Here is a 15870-nt window from a genome sequence, read left to right as displayed (position 1 = left end):
TGAACTGAGTTCACCAGAACCGTGAAGCAAATATTTTGAATTGTTTTTTGACCAACATCACAGAAGTGAAACCAACACCAGTTCTACAAATCCAGACATAAAAGCAAAGTTATCTTCATTCCAGACCAAACTCCATGGGTCAATTTATTTTTTCAAAGTGACATATGTTTACTTGAATTTAAAGACTTGTTTATTTCCATAGACTTACTCAATCCCCAGCACCTCACAAGGGATGCATTATCTCTAGAGAATCATATCACAGGATCAGATGCATTCTGGATACCATACAAACTGTTTGAATTTCTGGGTATGTTTGTTCTCCAGTATAGATGACCAGTACGGAGTACAACAGTGGAAGAGGAGCTTCTTCCTCTAGTCAGAACATCCATTCTCACATTCCGTGATAAACAAAATAGACATTAAATGCTGTATTGAACTATGCTTTAAGTAGAAATCTTAAAATCTTCCAAATATTAACCAAGAAAAATGTTGGGGAACAACCTATACTTTTTAGTGTAGCCTTGGACTTCTGTTCATTAATAAATATTATCAAAGTTGTAGTGAAAGTGCGTGCATTTGTAACACCTATGTTTTTTCTAGAGTTGAGGCTCACCCTTAAAGAGAACTCTACTTTTTTCTGGGCTTCTTTTAACCTCTATCCCCCTTTACTCTTGTGTTGGAAGTAAGAGAAAAAATGTTAAACTTTTTTTAAATTATTATTTAATTCCATTATTTCTTTCTTTCCTTTCCTCTCTGGAAACCTTCCAATATTCTGCTCCATGTTCCCTTTCAAATTTGTGGCCTAGGTTTTTAGTTAACTGTTGTCACATGAGTGTGTGTGTGTGTGTGTGTGTGTGTGTGTGTGTGTTCCTTAATATAACCTGTTCAGTCTATATAATGTTACTTGTATAAATGTTTTTAGGGCTGAACATTTGGTATTGGATATCCAATTGATGTGCTCTTCCCTGAGTAAGACTATTTCTCCAGCTCTCAACATTCCTTAATTGTCTGTATTTCTTTGTGTAGAAGTGAGGTTTCGTGGGGTTCAACTTTGGAATGCCTATATTTGTTGTCTTTTTTCAGCTCATGTTTAGGTTCACTTTGGTGAGACTTTAGATGTGTCGCTTCTGATATTACTAGGAGACATAGTCTCACAGCCAACTCTCTGAATCTTTGGCCCTTACAATCTTTCTGTCCCCTCTCTTGCAATATTGCCTGAGCCTTAGGCGTGGAAGATGTTTTGTAAATATATCCCCTGGGATTGGGCTCCACATTGCTGTTATATTTACACTAGCTAGGACATGGAAACAACAAATATGCCCTTCAACTGATAAATGGACAGTGAAAGTATGGTGCATATTATGGAATACTATTCATATGCACAGAAAAATGAAACCATGAACTTTGCAGGTCAATGGATAGAACTAGAAAAGACCATATTCAGTGAGTTAACCTTGGTCTAGAAATACACAGGTTGTATGTTCTCTCTTATTGGAATCTCCTAGCTCCAAATCTTCATATACAAGTATAGACTTAACCACTCATCAAGGAAATAGTCCTTTGCAACACACAAAAAAACCTCTACATAAAACAACTGATCAAATCATGTTCAACTTTTGATGCGGCCTCCATTTCAGTCTGTGTTCTTGCATGCAGTCAGGTATGAATCTCAGGAATGTGGACAGCACACCTCTCATTGTACCTGAGACCTTTTTAAACTATGTGTACACTTGCGATTTCTAGGTCAACTGGAGCATTCCATGTTCTTAGAAGATGTGCCTCCAGAGTTTGGAAGTCACCCTGATTATAAAGCAGTACTAACAACCTGCAAAAGCAGAATGCAAAAGCATTTTTGACAGGAAGCTGTATATGTTCCTGTCTCCTCACTTATTTATGACAAAGGCTACAACCTGACTCCTTTAACTTCACCAAAGCAGTTTTGTCAAGATGTGTTCAAAATCATTTATTCATGTATTTTAGGACCCTGATAGACTTTGATTCTTCCTTCATTTGTGTAAATAACCAAAAAACATTGTTAAGATGTGTGCAATCACACACAAATGCATACAAAGGCACAGAGGAGTGAGTAGCACAGGTGAACAAATTTTTATACCACATACTTCCATGTATGTTTAGAGTAGGACCCAGATATGCATTACTACCTCAGAAGGAAGCTTCCGTTTTACCAGTCACTTAAAACTAATTTGCTTTTCTTGACCTTATATATAAAAACATTATTGAAACAACAGAAAAATAAATCCACACCTATATCATCAAAGAAAACGTCTTCAAAAGCTGTTCCATTAAGAGGAAAGAGGCCTAAGACCCATAGCCTTTCGCAGTGCCTCTTTGACCTCCTTATTTCTCAAACTGTACACCACTGGGTTGAGCAGAGGAGTGATGACAGTGTAGGTCACTGAGATGAGTCTGTCCTGTCCAAGGGAACTCTGGGACTTGGGTTTTAGGTAGATGATGGAGGCACAGCCATAGTGGATGATGACCACAGTGAGGTGGGAGGCACAGGTGGCAAAGGCCTTCTTCCGACCTTCAGCTGAGGCGATCTTAAGGATGGTGGAGATGATGACAACATAAGAGATGAAGACAAGGCCCATGGGTAAGACTAGGACACAGACACTGACAACGAAGTTGATGATCTCATTAATAGTGGTATCTGCGCAGGCCAGCTTCAGCAGGGGTCTCACATCACAGAAGAAGTGAGCAATAACAAAGCCATCACAGAAGGGCAGGCCAAACACTGATGTAACTTGGACAATAGCCATGCCTAGGCCAATTCCCAGTGACCCACATGCCAAGTGGATACAGACCTTCTTGCCCATGATGACTGAATACCTTAGAGGATTGCAGATAGCCACATAGCGGTCATAACCCATTGCTGTGAGAAGAAAACAGTTGTTGATGCCAAAAGTTAGATAAAAGAAGAGCTGGCCTGCACAGCCTTGGATGTCTATGGCCTGGTAAGGATAAAGGAGGCCAGAGAGCATTCGAGGAATGATAGCAAGAGTATAGAAAGTCTCAGAGATGGAGAGCATGCTCAGAAAAAAGTACATGGGTGTATGGAGATGACGGTCCAGGCGAATAATAGTCACAATGATCACATTGCCAGACAGAGTCAGAAGGTACAATGTCAGGAAAACAATAAAGAAGGCAACCCTGTGCTGCCAATCAAAGCTGGAGAAGCCTTCAAAGAGGAACTCAGTCACAAAGGTGGAATTCTTCTTTGACATTGAGGCAGGTGTAGGCTTCACAGAGCCAGGCAAAGGGAAGAAAGTTATGAGTCATCAAATACAAAATGGAACAGGTAAGACTAAGAACCTAGCAAGGAGCATGTCCTGCCCGGGCTGGGCTCTAGACACCAGTGTCATCAGGACTCAGCTATTGTTGCCTTGTTCAGACTTCCTCTGTGTCTACCCTCTTCTTTTGAACTGCAGAGCAGGTAGAGGGGGACCCTTGGATTCAGGGCAGAGATACAAATAATATGTAGAGTAAAATCTAGTTAAAGGAGACTTGTAGAGACAGTGACCTGATTTCAATTTTTGACCCTCTAGCCAGAAAATTGGATTGCTGAAGCATTTGATACTTCTGTCTTTAAGTTTTAAGTATCTAGTTTTCCATACTGACTTCACTATTTTCTATTCCCCCCAACAATATGCAAGATTTCCAGTTTTTTTCCCAACTCTGGCTATTATCTTTATGGTAGGTTTGTAATATATCACCTCACTGTTAGCAAGTATTTCCTTGTGCTGTGGATTTGCATTTCCCCCATGATTAGTGATAATGAGCAAGTTTCTGCACACCTGAATTGAAAACAAAACTTTTAAGCAGCTGACTCTTGTATATTTGTATTTACTGTGGCTCAATGCATAAACGACAACTTATGGGAACAATGTAGATGTCCCTAGACATAAGCTGGAGAAATGAAAGCCTGACATACACATAGAATAGAATGCTATCCAGCATTACAGGAACGAAATACTGCATTGGCAATATAATGGATAAATAAGTATCATCATTACATTGCAAGTTAAATGAGTAATGGATAAGTATATATTATCATTATATGGCAAATTAAATGGGTGACTCACAGAAGAACAAATACTGAGTGGTTTCATTTATATGAGGTTTTTAAAAGTGTCAAATGGTAAAAGCAAAGAATGGTATTTACCAGAGTATAAGACCAGGGAATTATGGAGTGGTAATTCAACCGCTATAACATTTCAGTTCTACAACATGAATTAGGTTTTCATATCATCCCTACAGAATAGTGTATATAGTTGGTAATATTTCATTGCCAACTTAAAAAATTGTTTTAAGGTTTTTATCTCATGTTAATTGTCTTACTATCAAAGTGGGGGGAAAGAACATCAAGGACACAAGGAAATCCTTGAAGGTGATGAATACGCCTTTACTTGGTGGTAGTGAAGTTTTCCTGAATGAATGCCTATGGTCAAACTTGTCACATGTATATACCAAATACACCTAGTTTAGTAGGTATTCATTATCTTTTGGTTAAACTGTTTTGTTTTTATTTGGTGGTAAAACTCTTTAAAGAAATCAAGACACAACTTGTTAATATTGACAGTAGATCTAGATCATGGGAAAGGTAATTGAAATATTAAATATGACCAGCATATTTAAATATTTCCCAACATAACTTGAATTATAACACCTTAGATCAAATGAACACTTACCTAGGGAAGGATAAAAATCATCAGAGATTAATTTTTTTTTTGTTTGTCTGCTTTTCGAGACAGGGTTTCTTTGTGTAGCTTTGCTCCTTTCCTGGAACTCACTCTGTAGCCCAGGCGGGCCTGGAACTCACAGAGATCCACCTGCTTCTGCCTCCTGAGAGCTGGGATTAAAGGTGTGTGCCACCACCGCCCGGCGAGATTAATATTTTTTTCAATCCTGTCAGTTGCATTCAATGTCAAGTTCCTTGTAAAGATCCTAGGATGAGTTCTCTACAGAATCCCATCCCAGTCTTCATTGTCTCAATAAGCCCAGCGTCTACCACCCATTGTCATCCTGAAAAATAGAAAAAGCTGCATGTCTACTCCCTGTCTTCTCAGAGATCCTGCCATAACTATCCTCTCCCACCACAATACATGGTTTCTATAAGGCAGTATAGGAACTCTTGAATTCTAGCCCCAAGAAGGAAAGAGCATAAATGAGCCTGGTGTTATACTTTCAAGGAGGAAATAAGCACACAGAAAGGGAAAATTCATTTAATCACAGAAAGAATCATTGTCTTATGCTCATTTCATTTCTTCATTTCATGATTTATTTGGTAGAGAAAGGAGCTAGCCCGTCTATACTTTCTGTCTTTTCACAATGCTCTCAGCCTGGGAGACTATTGGAGGAAATCCAAGTTTGTACCCTTGGCCAAGCTTAACAATTAACTTCATCTAGAAAGTCAAGAGTCCATTGAATTGTTTCTCTTCCACTTTTCATTCGCTCCAAGGCAATTCCTCCTGAAGATATCTTTCCTGTCTCTACCCTCTTCTTATTTCTACTTCCCACCCACGCTCAAACTCTGATGTCTGTTATCATTTCCTGTGTTGTTGCTGTTGTCTCTAAACCCATTTATCTCATTTGGTTGATCAAAGCTCATATCTTCTTCCTGAATGCTTCAATCATGTCCCCCCGCCTCCCGCCCCCTGCAAAAAGATCTGGTCATTAAATACTCCTGCATAAATCCCAAAATTGTTTTTTGAACCTTTAAGCATAATATTCAAATTCACTTGAAAATTGATTATAGTAATATAGCAGAGAGCTGCCATGGCCATTAACCAGGTTAATGTAGGTGAAGAATCTGGTCCAGTACTTTACACACAGGAAGCCCTTTAAAATGGGATTGTTATTAGTGGATATTCCTTTTGCAAAGGAACCAGAATACACTATGGTAGAGATGGAGGTAGGAAATTTAATTAAAAATTCAGGGATTTGTAAACAATCATTTGAATATCTTAAACTTGACATGAATTTTATCATTTCTCTCCTGTAAACACATAGAATTTTTTTCATAGTTAAAAAAATTAAACCTTAATGGGGCTAGGAGACAGCTCACTGATAAATGTACTAACCATGCCAGTGGGGCCATCTGCGTATGAGCTCTGCCCCCACATAATGGTAAAAGGAGAGAATCAACTCCACAAAAATATCATCTGACCTGAACATACATGCCATGGCACATGTACCTACACACACACACACACACACACACACACACACACACACACACACACACACACATCATGTATACACCAACACAAAACAGTGAATAAAATTTATTTACTATAATCTTCTCTGTACCCCCAGGCCTCAAGAGGGAGCTCATGTCTGATTGCATGAATGGACAGAAACCAGGGGCTGGAAATCCCAGAGACCCAGGGTAGAATCAAACACAACTAGGAAAAAAAATCAATGAAATGATTACTCATGATATTGCGCTGTGCTCATTTATCAGTGCCTAGCCCAATTGTCATCAGAGAAACATCATTCAGCAACTGATGGGAGTAGATGCAGAGAGCCACAGCCAAACACTAGGCAGAGTCAGGGAAACCCCACAGAAGAAGCGGGTTAGAGATTGTAGGAGCCAGAGGGATTGAGGACACCCTGAGAACACAGCCCACAGAATCAACTAAGCAGGGCTCATAAGGGATCACAGAGACTGAAGCAGCAATCACGGACCCCGTAGGGCTCTGAGCTAGGACCTCTGCATGTATGTTATCGTTGTATAGCTGGGTGTTTTTGTGGGACTCCTAACAGCAGGAGTGGGGGTGTCTCTGACTCTTCCCTGCTCTTAGGACCTTTATCCTCCTAATGGGCTGCCCCATTCAGCTTTGATATGAGGGTTTGTGCCTAGTTTTACTGTAACATTTTATTCCTTGTTGGGTTAATATCCCTGGGAGACCTGAAACAGAAACTGAGGAGGAGTGAATCTGGGGGAGAGAGAAAGTGGGGAGGAAGACTGGGAAGAGTGGAGGGAGGGCAAACTAAAATCAGAATGTAATATATCAGAGAAGAATAAAAGAAAAATAAACCCTCTCTGAAGGTTCAACAACTAGACGTATGCACATGTGCTATCCTTACTAAGGTATAGAGTAGATAAAAAAATTTTTAGCTTTGCTTTAATCCTTTCCATGCTGATGCCCTTCATTTTACTTCTCTCTTGGATCAGAATAGCCTATCTAATCAAAACACCTAGGAACATGTTTCAGTGACTCCCAGATCCCATGTTTGGTTAAGTGTGGAAACCATCAGCAATAAATCAGTCTCATTGTGTGTGTACACACTAAAATTACAATTAATCCCATTTTGTTTACTGGAAGATCTCATCCATGACCATGGCTTTGACTATCCCTGTTTCTATTTTCCACCATTCCATTAATCAGCTGTGAATTATTAACATCTTTAAAGATTCTATTCCAGGAAAAATAAATGGTAGATTCCAGGAGACGTAATCATCGGTAGGGAGCATAGAATGCTAGGACAAATATGTGATAGACTCCAGGAGACATAATAATCAGTAGGAAGCAGAGAATGGGGTGGTACATTAAAAAGCATTGGCAAGAGTAATATTATGTCATTAGTGTCTTGGACATTTAGATGAGAAGGGAAAGAAATGAGAAAAAACTGAAGTAATGTAAAGATAGAAAGAAACATCAAACTCAGAAAGTGTCTGTGACTCTGGATTTTGTGTTACCTTTCCTTTTTTTTTTCAAATAAACAACAAGGGTAAAGCAAGGCTTGTCCATGGTCCAATACTAGGTAAACAAAGTATCTCTAGATCTTCCTAAAGAAAAATCTTACCCTGTTGCTTCATGAACATTTTAATTTTTTGTGTATTTTTGAGGCTATAATTTAACTGTAATGTTTCTCCCTTCCCTTCCCTCCCTTCACACCCCCTCACATACCCCTCTTCACTCTACTTCAAATTCATGGCCTCTTTTTTTCACTACTGAAATTTTAATGTTTCCTATGCATTCTGGTTGCTATGTCCAAGACTTATTTTTATTTCATCCATCAAAATAATTTCTTCAGCAATTCACTATGTTCAACAGTCATAAATAAAAGACTGTATTAGTGGGAGGGAGAGAAAAATGACCATGGTGGTCTTCGTATGCTACGAGACTGCATTCTTGAAGAGTCTTTGGAATACGGACCCAATTAAAGGCCCTTGATGGGTTTTATTTCACTCCTCTCTGCATTATTTAGTGATTCATCTATATCCCCAGATTCACAGAAATCATATTCTCCCTTATAAACGACTGTGTTCCCCATCTTCTGTAGACTTCAGCTGTCTGTGTGGCAGCTGAACACAGGCTCCAGCGTTGTTCCCCACACTCAATACCAAAGAAAATCAGACTCACCAGGTATCTTCTTCCTTCCAACTTTTAGAGGCTCTGTTCATAGATGAGTTATATCCACCACCCTGAAAATGTAACCACCTGAAATAATAGGTTTCAGATTTTACTGAATTGTAAAATGATTCATAGGGTTTAGTCAATGCCTTTCATTTAAAATCCACCCATTCCTTGACTATAGGATACAGAATAGTCTATGAGTTTCCTTATAACAGAGTCACTAGTGTCTTACATGCAACTTATGGCTTAATCCTACTTCTTGTTTGCTAATAACTCTCTGGCCATCCCCAAGAATGTCATGCCTAAAAACAACCATGAAGCAAAGAAACACTGCTAGACTCAAGTCTTCCTGTGTCTGAGATCAAAATGAAGGCCGGCACGCTTTACAAGACATTCAGTTCAACCTAGCGGAGTAAATCATTAGTGGGTTAGTTAGAAGTAACTATGGCATCAGGTTCTCAACAAGGTATTAAACTGCTGTCCCAATTGCTAAGTATCTCTCTCCAAAATAGCAGTTTTTCTCCCTAGTGGGCAGTGACAGAAGTCAAAATACAAGCAACAAAGTACCTTGAGACCTTGTTACCGAGGCAGCTGATTATCTAAGCAGTAGGACACATGGGAAACCAGGTCTGACTGAGCTCTTAGGAATAATCTCTGGGGTGAAAAGGCTAATTTTCCTTCTGGAATAGGCCATGGTCCTTATTGGGGTCTATGCCATGGTTTCTGCCCAATTTTCCAGTAATAATAGAAGGGAGTATAAGGCCTTATAAGTTCTAAGAAGAATGTGAAAGCAGTTACTTAGCAGGGTTTGAGTAAGGATTCCTACTGCCAGGCACACACAGGGTGACCTCTGATGCTTGACACTTGAATCAAGTTTAAAAAAATCTCTGGGTGGACTCATCAATTCTGTCCCTGAATCAAACTTCTGTATTTTTAAACTGGTATTATTTACGTCTGCTCTGATTATCTCACAACCAACACTTATTCTGAAGCTTTCAGCTCAATTTGACCTTGGACCTCAGCCTAACCAGGTCATTCTTCATATGCTACTTTCAACTACATTCAACTTTCCATAGCCTAAATAAAATTCAGTATGTCATTAAGCCCTCAGAATTTGAAACAGTTTTCTTTTGCATATGTTTAACTCTTTACTCATTTCTTTGCAAGGATGTTATACTTCTAACTTAATTGTGATCACCCTTATATGGAAACTTTTCCACTCACTCACATTTTGTTATCTTATTGCACCTAGAACTAGCTATTTTAACAATCATTGCTAACACTTACCATACATTAGGCATAAAAATGTGGCTTTTTCTTTTCTTGATATACTTAGCGAGAAACTGTACATGTTGGAGCTACTCTGAATTTTGTTTTATATTTTAAATTTTCAGTGTTGTTTGCCTTGTTCTACCCTTTGGTCAATGGAGGGAAATTTCGGTATGTGAACGCTTAGGTCTTCTTAGTTGTTACCATCATCACCACTGTTTTTGATTGCCGTCATTGTTGCCCTTTTAAGCTTCCTTCACAAGACTTTCCCTGTGAACACTTACTTGAGTAGTGAGTTAATGGTTTGGGTAGATTGCACACCAACACCCAGAATCCCTCAGCAATCATCTTCTGCTGATCAACCTGTGCACAGATTATGACAACCGTGCAAATTTCTAACCCCTTCACAAGTTTCTACATTTTGGTTTTGAATTTTAAATATTTTTATATTTTGAAAGTTCCATACATTTATTTATACATGTATACTGAGCATATGGTTTCCCTTTGCTTTCACATTTACTCAGGTTTTTAAAAATTTATTTATTTAAATTTTTTTTTTCATTTTACCTAACAATCCCACTTTCTCCTCCCTCTCCTTCTCCCACCCCCTTACCTCCCCCAAGCCCACACCACATCTACTCCTCAGAGAGGGTAAGGCCTCCCTTCGGGAGTCAACAAAGTCTGGCATACTAAATTGAGGCCGGACCAAGCCCCTCCCCACTGTGTCAAGGCTGAGCAGAGTATCCCACCCTAGGGAATGTGTTCCAAAAAGCCATTTCATGTACTGGGACAAGTCCTGGTCCCACTGTCAGGGGCTCCCCCAGTAGATCTAGCCACAAAACTGTCACCCACATTCAGAGGGCCTAGTTCGGTCCCATGCATCATGTTCCCCAGCTGACAGGCCAGAGTCCACGGAGTCCATGAGCTGCGTTAGCTTGAGTCAGCCGTCTCTGTGATTTCCGGCTCCGCCCCCCCCCCCCCATCCCAACCTCCATTCCCACCTCCTCCAAGGCAAGGCCTCCCATGGGGAGTCAGTAGAGCCTGAAACATTCAGTTGAGGCAGGTCCAAGCCCCTCCCCCTGCACCAAGGCTGTGTAAGTTGTCCCACAATAAGCAGTGGGCTCCAAAAAACCTTTCACGTCCTAGGGATGGATCCTGCTCCCACTGCCAGGGTCCCCCAAGCAGATCAAGCTACCTAACTGTCTTGCCTATGCAGAGGGCCTAGTCCAGTCCCATGGAGGCTCCACAGCTATTGGTTCACAGTTCATGAGTTCCCTTTAGTTTGGTTTGGTTGTCTCTGTATGTTTCCCCATCATGATCTTGATGCCCCTTGATCATAGAATCCCTCTCCTCTCTCTTCAAGTGGACTCCTGGAGCTTGGCCTGGTGCTTGGCTGTGGATCTCTGCATCTGCTTCCATCATTTACTGGATGAAGGCTCTATGATGACAGTTAGGGTATTCACTAATCTGATTCACTTACCTGGGTAGGCTAGTTCATGCACCCTCTCTGCTATAGCTAGTAGTCTAAGCTGGGGTCATCCTTATGGATTTCTGCAAACCTCCCCAGGACCCAGCTTCTCCCTATCCCCATGGTGTCTCCCTCTATCATGTTATCTCTTTCATTGCTCTTCCATTCCATCCCTGTTCCAGCTCTTATACCTGTCATAATCGCTATGATCAGAAACACTGATAACAGCTTTTATTGGAGAGGATGTGGAGCAAGGGGAACACTCCTCCACTGTTGATGGGAGTGCAAACCTTTACAGACACTTTGGAAATCAGTATGGCATTTTTCAGAAAATTGAGAGTCAGTCTACCTCACAAGCCAGCCATACCACTCTTGGTCATATGCCCAAGGAATGCTCAATCATACCACAAGAACACACATTCAACTGTGTTCATAGCAGCATTGCTTGTAATAGCCAGAACCTGGAAACAACCTAGATGCCCTTCATCCAAAGAATGGATAAAGAAAATGTGACACATATACACAATGGAATACTACTCAGCAGTAAATAAGAATGACATTATGAAATTTGCAGGCAAATGGATAGAACTATAAAATATCATCCTGAATGAGGTAACCCAGATTCAGAAGGACAAATATGGTATGTAATCACTCATAAATGGATACTAGATGAAAAGCAAAGTATAATCAGAATACAACCCACAGTTCCAGAGAGGCTAGCTAAGAAGAAGAACCTCAAGGAGCACCTTGGGAAGGGGAAATGAATGAGATCCCTGTCATGATCTTGACCTCGCTTGCTCCTGTTTTTTGCAGCTTTACATTGTACATTTATTGTTTCTATACAGCTAGAGATGCATGCAGTACTCAACTGTCCCCATCTTATTTCAAGATCTCCCAGCTAAACTGATGGCTTATTAGCTGCTTTTTCAGAATAAAGATACACATCTGAATACTGACAGTTGTTTCCACTCACTCCCAAATGAGTTTACCACACTGAACCAGTATATCTGCAGCATTTAACTCAGCTTCCACTGCAAATAAAGACTGATTCCTCTGACACCAAGCCACTGTTTTGTAGAGAAAATTCTCAGTAACAAGAATAAAAGGTCCTAATCACTGAACTGTGGTAATAAAAAGATTTGTGGTTGACCATTTGGCTCAGGATAAGCAATTGGAGAGCTCTTCCCTGGAGAACACAATTTTCTGTCACCATAAGTATTCATTAGTTGTATATAATTTTTGCCTAGGATTGAGGGCCTCATGAGATTTACCCCTTCTGGATTAGCATGTCAATTGTTGTCATCCTTATCATGTCCTTTTTTAGGCACCCATATTGTTAAGAATTTTCAGGTGTAGCTTCCCTAACATTTCTAGAAGAAATAATTCCACGGCAAACTTCCTGTTACACTCTTTCCTCCCCCACTTCCATGATGTTCCCTGCTGTGGGATGGTCTGTATGTCAAATTGCTCTGATTGGTCAATAAATAAAACACTGATTGGCTAGTGGCCAGGCAGGAAGTAGGTGGGACAAGGAGAGAGGAGAATTCTGGGAAGCGGTAGGCTGAGGCAGAGAGACACTGCCAGCCACCACCATGACAAGCAGCATGGGAAGATGCCGGTAAGCCACCAGCCACGTGGCAAGGTATAGATTTATGGAAATGGATTAATTTAAGCTATAAGAACAGTTAGCAAGAAGCCTGCCACGGCCATACAGTTTGTATGCAATATAAGTCTCTGTGTTTACTTGGTTGGGTCTAAGCGGCTGTGGGACTGGCAGGTGACAAAGATTTGTCCTGACTGTGGGCAAGGCAGGAAAACTCTAGCTACAGTTCCCTGAGCCTTAGATGTCTTAGTTGTGTGGATCAGACGGAGTAGATTAAATGGATCATATAAAACTGGACACCCAATAATCCCTCGTTTTCTTCATTGGATCAGTTGTGCTTTTCTGTAATGGTCTCCACATGTTGCAAAGACAAGTTTCTTTGTTGAGGGATGAAAGATACACTTATCTGTGAGTATAAGAAAAAATATTCTGAAACCATATGCATATAAGTAACATATGTATTCATTAGATTGTATCTATATATTTAGGAATGTATGATACACACACATGTATATATGTATGTATAAAAAACAATTAAAATGTTAGAGGGCATTAGTTTGAGAAGCTGTAATGGGAGAAGGAAGGTAAAATTGGATTGGGGCACAATTGGATGGAGGAAAGTAAAAGAATTACATACTTATATTTTAATTTACAAAATTTTAAAAATGGATGGTAGAAACTCCCCCAGATAAAAATGTTTATAGACTCTTGATATTCCAACCTGAAACTCAAGATAATTTTGGTTATTTTCCTTTAGTCAATTTCCATTTCTTAAAATGGTTGTTTATTATAATGTAATTAAACTTTATACATTTATTTGTTCTCTCCTTGTTATCTTTAATAGAGGTTTTATCTGTTCTATCTTTTGTCACTGTCTAGTCCATAACTGGTTCTAAGCCATAGTATCATCAACATGGCAAATGTATGCAGAAACTGATTCTAAATTTGTGAGACAGAAATTAACATAATCCACATGTATTATGTGTACACTTAGATAGTGATTCTGAGCTCTATGTGGCTACTAAAGGAATAGCTATTGCAACTTTAGAGCTGGTTAACTGGAATATGGAATCACCTCTGGGAATCCTTGTAAAATTTTTTACCTGAAGACTATGGTTGAATATGTGTGAGTTAGCCATAACAAAACTGCCTGAACTCTATAGTTTGAATAAGACTTCAATGAGACAAGAGTGACATCATGCACCTAGAAGATGTATAGAGTATATGTAGTTAATGAAAATGATAGCAATAGTTATTAGAATTATTTGCTTGTAGAACCCTTTGATACTATATAATTGATCATGATGAGCTGAAAGCAAAAACAGAATGTAAAATGGATCTTTGCAATGATAATAATTTTTAACCTCTAGTATTGGTGAACTAAGTCCTGACTTGAATTACCATACTGGAGAAGCATGCCCTCTCACCTAAATCTTCTCCAAGAGTCAGTTCATATTCCCAAAACTCTGTGAATGGCCACATCCTCTTGAATATTTCTCTTGTGACATTAATGCAAACCTATGTTATAAATGATTCTGTAGCCTTACCTAAAGAGAACTATATCTATCCATTCATCAAAGTAGAAGATTGGAAGACACACTTAGTTCAGGATATGACTGATCAGTGTTTCTGAATTGACACTTATCCCTAGATAAAAGCAGAGTTATACCTGAAGGCTCTTGAGTTTCACATTAAGAAATGGGCAGTGGTAGCCCACACCCTTACCCAGCACTCAGGAGGCAGGGACAGGTGGATCTCTGAATTAAAGGCCAGCCTGGTCCATGGAGAGAATTCCAGGACAGCAAGGTCCACACAGAGAAACCCCATTTGAAAAAAAACAAAGAAAAAGAAGAAAAACATGGAAGCTTGTCATTAGTGTTTTTACAATACCACTAGACAGAGAGTTCAGTGATTCCCACCCATATTTTGGTTTATTTGTTAATATATCAAATGAGACAGATGTGTTGGCAAGGTATTGCATATCTACCACTTTAACCCATTTCCTGAGTAAGTCATGACACTATCAGTTATGTACAAGAGGAAGAACAAGAAAAGGATCTAAAATGAGTCCTGTATAAACAGCTCTACCAATAACATCACATAACCCAATAGGAGCATTGTATTCCATACTTACCAGTGTCTCATGTGTATATTCCAAGGAGAGAGAGAGAGAGAGAGAGAGAGAGAGAGAGAGAGAGAGAGAGAGAGACCCCTTTATTCAAGTTCCCTACTCTGAGAACTGAAAGAGACTATTATGATTCTCCACATGATGAATTAAACACTATTCTATCAAACTGCCACAAGAGGCTCACACTGCAACCCATTCAGATTTCTATGAAAAACCACACTTTCCGGAGATAATCACTTTCTCAGAATGGGCTCCTGAGTCAGGTGGGTAAAGGCAGGACTCTGGACCATGCATTAAGGTTCCTAGGATGGGCCGGGCGTTGGTGGTGCACGCCTTTAATCCCAGCACTCAGGAGGCAGAGGCAGGCAGATATCTGTAAGTTTAAGGCCAGCCTGGTCTACAAAGCAAGTTCCAGGAGCCCCCCCCTCCCCCCTAAAAAAAAGATTCCTAAGATGGGTTAGGTTTTGGGGTCTCAACAATCCAGTGCCATCACTTGGTCTTCCACGAGGGCTCTAGTTCCAAAGCATTCACACTGGACAACCACAGTAGTCCCCTAATTGTCTTTCTGAGTCCCAACCTGTCGTTCATGGTTTCATTTCTCAGATCTCAATTAGAAGTTTGCTTATGATTGAGTCATCACTTCCTTAGAAGCTTTACTAGCTCAAAATAAGCCTGCAGTTGTGCAAAGGCTTGTGCATCCTCAGTCCCATTAACTCCAACGTGATCTCTTCCTCAGGTTCTCCTTGCACATTTCGGGTTGTTTCACATCTTGGAAGGGGTTTCTGTTAATTCATCAATTTTTTCTCATGTCATTTCTTCCTCTGCCTTAAATTCCCTTCCATAACTTCATCTAGTTGTTGATTGACATTTGTCTTCAATTCCACATTAAACTTCATGACTCAAAAAAACTAAAAAAAAAAAAAAACTTAGTTTCCATATTTTCCCTTCTATTTTTTTGATTTTTTTCCATTTCCATTTTTTTCCAAATTTATTTTTTTTCTAGTAATACCCTTGTGGT

General features: G+C 39.8%; 1 protein-coding gene across 1 annotated transcript; it reads right to left on the bottom strand.

The window, feature by feature from the left end:
- Window positions 1-2303: 2303 nt before the first annotated feature.
- Window positions 2304-3260, bottom strand: LOC102925108 (olfactory receptor 10J3-like). The gene has a single exon (XM_006990559.2). The coding sequence runs from the start codon at window positions 3243-3245 to the stop codon at window positions 2304-2306; it is 942 nt and encodes a 313-aa protein (XP_006990621.1). The 5' UTR covers window positions 3246-3260.
- Window positions 3261-15870: the final 12610 nt, after the last annotated feature.

Source organism: Peromyscus maniculatus, chromosome 11 (genome assembly GCF_049852395.1).
Source record: "Peromyscus maniculatus bairdii isolate BWxNUB_F1_BW_parent chromosome 11, HU_Pman_BW_mat_3.1, whole genome shotgun sequence".
Lineage (NCBI taxonomy): Eukaryota > Metazoa > Chordata > Mammalia > Rodentia > Cricetidae > Peromyscus > Peromyscus maniculatus.
This window is presented reverse-complemented; position numbering and strand designations above follow the sequence as displayed.

Coding starts and splice junctions, on each gene's coding strand:
- LOC102925108 (XM_006990559.2), bottom strand. CDS start 3,245: ATGTCAAAGAAGAATTCCACCTTTGTGACTGAGTTCCTCTTTGAAGGC.